This window comes from Helobdella robusta (assembly GCF_000326865.2).
Source record: "Helobdella robusta unplaced genomic scaffold HELROscaffold_58, whole genome shotgun sequence".
In the NCBI taxonomy this organism is placed as follows: Eukaryota; Metazoa; Annelida; class Clitellata; order Rhynchobdellida; family Glossiphoniidae; genus Helobdella; species Helobdella robusta.
In genome coordinates, this window is record NW_008705317.1 from 816485 (window position 1) to 821603 (window position 5119).

General features: G+C 31.4%; 1 protein-coding gene across 1 annotated transcript; it reads left to right on the plus strand.

The window, feature by feature from the left end:
- Positions 1 to 899: 899 nt before the first annotated feature.
- Positions 900 to 2397, plus strand: HELRODRAFT_87418 (hypothetical protein; the record flags this gene model as incomplete). Its single annotated transcript, XM_009028708.1, has 3 exons — positions 900 to 1034; positions 1291 to 1380; positions 2266 to 2397. The coding sequence occupies 3 exons, from the start codon at positions 900 to 902 to the stop codon at positions 2395 to 2397; spliced, it is 357 nt and encodes a 118-aa protein (XP_009026956.1).
- Positions 2398 to 5119: the final 2722 nt, after the last annotated feature.

The window sequence follows — 5119 nt, forward strand, 5'->3', positions numbered from 1 at the left end:
AGGAAAATAGTATTTATTACTTTTTAAACATAATACTTAGTTTAAGTGATTCTTTGGAGTCAATAAATAAGGAACACACAGATATAGGAATATAAAAGATACAACTAATATTTGATAACATATTACATTGAAAATGGTAAAAGATTATCAAAAAAAGCTTTTTTGTATAAAATAATGATTAGAAGAGGAGTTAAAAACTTTGTTTTTTGGATAAGTAAGTTAAAAAACAATGATAAAATTACGGTAGGAATATTGAAAAACTGAGCCAGAAACTGATCAAAGCTGAAAATTCAGTGATATTTCTTAGTAAATGAATATATATATATATATATATATATATATCAAATAATTGAATATATATATATATATATAATATATTTATTTATGTATTTATATATCTATTTATAGATCTTTTTAATGATAATTATTGTTACAAAAAATTGAAGACTAAAGATGGTTCTTATGATAGCGCAGTAACTTTGGCTCATGAGTTAGGTCACGTATTTGGGCTTGAACACGTGGAAGATGTTCCTGGCTGTGCCTGTCCTCAGGAGCCGTGCATCATGAATGAAGATTATGGGTGAGTTTAGCACAAATTTTTCTTTTTTTTCTTCTCCATAGAATTATTTTACAGAAGTTTAATATCACTGAAATAGTTAACAACTTTAAGTGATTTACATTATTTCCATGAACGTGGAAAATAATACGTTGATTATGAATCAGACTCCAATTTTTCATTTAAATCAAAAATTTTTAGTTTGAAATTATTAAAATGGTTTTTTGTATAATTTTGTTTTTTAATAAAAAATAAATAAAGAAAACGGCAGAAAATATTGAGGAAAATTTTTGAATTCAGTGCTACGTCTCTACATTATAGTTGGGCCAATTGTTCGCTTAAGATGTTTGAAGAAACCTACGATTTGCATCAATGTCTTTTTAGAAGAAACCCTGATTTTAGTGAATTGCCTGCCAGATGTGGAAACGGATTAATTGACAAGGGGGAAGATTGTGATTGCAGTGAATTTCCTGACGCAGTAAATCTTTCACAACAATTTCATTTTTCACTTTTAAAGTTATTCCATTCAAAACTGTTTGCTTGATGTAAAATGAACACCCAAAAAATTTTTCTTTCACGAAACAATCATAATGCAAAAAATTCACATTCGGCTATATTAGGTATTGTTAAACGGTCTTAAATGAGATTTTTCAACGAACCACAAAAACGAATAACACGATTTGTTTTCATGTCACGAAGTTTACCAAGTTAAAAACATTTTTTTTTGAAAAAAGATTTGTTCTAGTCATTGCTGTCGTAACTGCAAATTTATAATGGATGCCGAGTGCTCTACAGGGTTATGTTGTGATCTCAACACGTGCCTGGTGAGAAACTGATGTTATCAATATTTTATTTCGTTTTTTTATTAGAAAAAATAATTAGAAATTAAGTCCGTGAAATTATTCATAAAAGCAATTTTGTTCGTTTGTTTAACCGTAATGACGGAATCGGAATTGGCCCGAGTCGGATTTTTTTATGCAGGAAGGATTTGGGGGAAAATTTTTTTGAGGAGTCGTAGTCGGATTTTTTTGTAGGGCCAGAAGTGGAGAAAGATTTTTTGAAGGGCAGGAGTAATAGTCGGATATTTTTGATGTGACACCATTTCAATCAACAATTAAGTCCATTAAGTTAGAATCTATTCCCATAACAACATGAGCTACCAATAATTTGTTCATCAGTTTCCTTTTTTCTAATTTCACCAAAGTATTGTTTTTTTAAATTATTAAAATCATAATAGAGCCTGGAGTGAAAAAAATCACGAACATAATGAAGAGTGCAAAATGATGCATTAATTCTTATTATTACTTTTCAGCACATTGTAAAACATTCATATAAAATAATTTTACTAAAGAAAACTATTATATAGACTAGATTAGTTATTTTTTCTTGAATATCTGTCATTAAGTTGTAGTACTTATGTAAAATTGTTAAGCAAAAATTGAAAAAAACATTTTGGTGTCGTCTCTGGAGTTGGGCGTTAGAATCGGGAGTCAGAGTTTGAAATTTTTTCTAGGAGTCTAATTCCGAAATCAAAGAGTTCGTGTTGAAAAATTTTAAGTCAAGGAGCTGGAGTAGAGTCTGAAGTTTTTTTTATCCAGTTCCGACACCCTGTATCAAACTATCATAATGATTCTTACCCCATTTTTCAGTCAAAATAATAAATTGTTCTGTTTAATTTATTTTTTTCTGAAATTTTAAAATACAAAAAGATCAAACCAGTTGGATCTGTCTGTAGGCCCAAACAAGACGAATGTGATTTAGAAGATAAATGTGAAGGTAAATCCAGCCTCTGCAGAGATTTCTATAATCAAGATGGTTCCATGTGCACAGTAATTAATTAATTATTCAAATAGAATCACGTATGAATGTATAAAATATAAATTTTCACGATTAAAATATCGCTAAAAAAAGAATAACTTTGTTTTATTGCTACCAGCAAGCATATTGCATTTTGTTCTAACAAAGTTTGATTATTTTTTTGTGAAACCGAAATAAGCGTACATGTCGTTAGAAAAATTAATACGAACATTCAAATAAGTTGCCGCGGGCAACGATTTAAACGACGCGTTTTCACCGGCATGCATTTGAATTGTATGCAATTGTTAGTTCAAAACAGCATTCATAATTAGATAAAAATTCATCTATTTACAGATATGATAAAATAATTTAGTAAATTCATAGATGTGGTAAAAATTTTAAAAGTCCACGAGTAGAGGCCCCTTGTCGTCAGGAGGCCCTGGCAAATATTTGATGTGTGAAATGAGTGACGATGTATGGGATCACCAGTCGCTGCAAGATGATTTTCAAACCGTTTTGAATGCAGCTGCCAGGCTGGTTGCTGATGTCTTGAAGTTTGATCCAATATCTCAGTACGTCAGAGATGAGCTACGCTGGCTTCTTATGCCAGAACGAGTAGCATTCAAACTAGCACCATTCGTAAGAGATTGTTTGGCAGGTAATGCTCCAACCTACCGGAGGGAACCGATCCAACCAAAACTCAATACAGGAGTTATCTGCAATCATGCAACTACGGTGACATTATAGTTCTAATGTTCAAATTTTCATATTTTGGGCAAAGAAGTAACAGCTGCTTAAATTTGGAGCGCGTTACTTGTTGATTTGAAGAAATTCAACACCATAAGTCGAAATGACTGAAAAAAGCGTCTAAAAAACCATTAATTCATCTTTCCAGCGCGTCTGAAGTCAATTCAAGTGAGGCGCTGCACAAGTTCTGCGATACGATACGATTTTTTAACTCCTGTGATCTATGAACTTTTATAAAAATCTAGTGTTTTTTAGATTTTCAGAATTTGGAACAACTTGAAGACGAGAGTTGCAAAGCCATTCTAGATTGTATTATATTGTCTATGTCTAGATTGTGTTATATTAACACATCGTTAAGCAGCGACGCACAATTAGACGGACCGTCAAAATGGAAATTTTTGACGATTTGTGATACATACATGTTGACGCTTAAATTTCTTTCGTTTTTCAATTCCCAAAACCACACTAATACGTCAACAGCTTAAATACATGCCACGTAAACTTGATAAAAACCTAAATGAAAACGCAATTTAATGAAAAATAAATAACTTTAATTGATAAATTACATTCATTTACGATCTTGTGAAGAACATAAAGCTGGTTAATATATTTTGAAAACGAAAGGGTTTATAATAAATTAATAGTTTAATTCGCACAAAAGAACTATTCGACGAATTTCAACGGTGACCAATCAGTATATGTAATCTGTATACAATTTATAATGCTGATGTATATTTTATCATTTTTCATACATTTATCTAGCGTTATTTATAAAAAATAATTTTTTTAGAATAAACTATAAATTTTTTAGGGTCAAAACTATTGTTTCGGTGGCAAGTGTCATTCATTAGATAGGCAATGTTCGCAATTATGGCAAGACAATAAAACAGTTGCAGCCAATGCAGATTGCTACAGCCTGAACGAGCTCGGGCCTAGTAAACACTTCCATTGCGATCGTGATGCTTTAACAAATATTTCTGTCCCTTGTAAAAAAGAGTTGGTTCTTTTTTTGATGTCATCTTTCTAAAAACATTTTCAACAACAACAAACCAACTTCAAGTTTATTTACTTTAATAAAATCTTTCGCTAGGTCATTGATAACTCAATGTCATGTACAATTCCTCTATTCCTCTCATTGTTTTTTACACTATAATTTTTTTCTTCAAATACCACTAAAAGTAGGGCAAATTAAACTCAAACATTTCCTAACAGTAACAGATTGTGCGGAAAGCTATTGTGCCGTCTGAGTAACATTAACTTACTGGCGAAACATCATTTCAAAGCGCACGTTGATGAAACCTGCGTCTGCACAGTTTTTGATCTGTTGCCGGGTAGTAATCATTTATCTTATGCTAAGGATGGAATGAAATGCAGCCCTGGGAAGGTTCGGTCCTGTTTGTTAGTTAACGCGTGCTTCCGATATTTTTCGCGTTAGTTTGGTAGGTGCATTATTCCTAAACAAACAATTCTCTCTTCCTCTCTTTCTCTTTACCTCTCTCCCTCTCTCTCTCTCTCTCTCTCTTTCTTTCTCTCTCTCTCTATATATATATACCGTTAGAAAAATCGAAACGTTAAACTGAAAGTTAACTAACGCCGATATTTGCATTTTTGACAGTCTTATTGTTATATATATATAACATTAAAAAAATTGCATATTGAATTTTATAAATAAATGAAATTGGATGCATTGAGAAAGTTGAATAAATGAGCAAATTTCGCTAAGGTTTGCTACAAAAGGGAATGCATTGATAAGAATGCATACGTTCAAGAACTGCAGAGGACGGCCATCATTTCTCGAGGACCAAAAATGTACATCTCATCATTGGGCTGTTTTGTGGTTCATCTGCTTCTGAAGTTGTTCACTGGGTTGATTTAACAAGTACTCAGCCATGGAATAATTTTTTGGAAGATCAGAACTTAATATATTTTTTATTTCAATTTATTCAATTTTTCGGAGAAACATTCAAAAAATTTTTATTTATTATAACAAAATTATTGCCAACTTTTATTGAACATTTT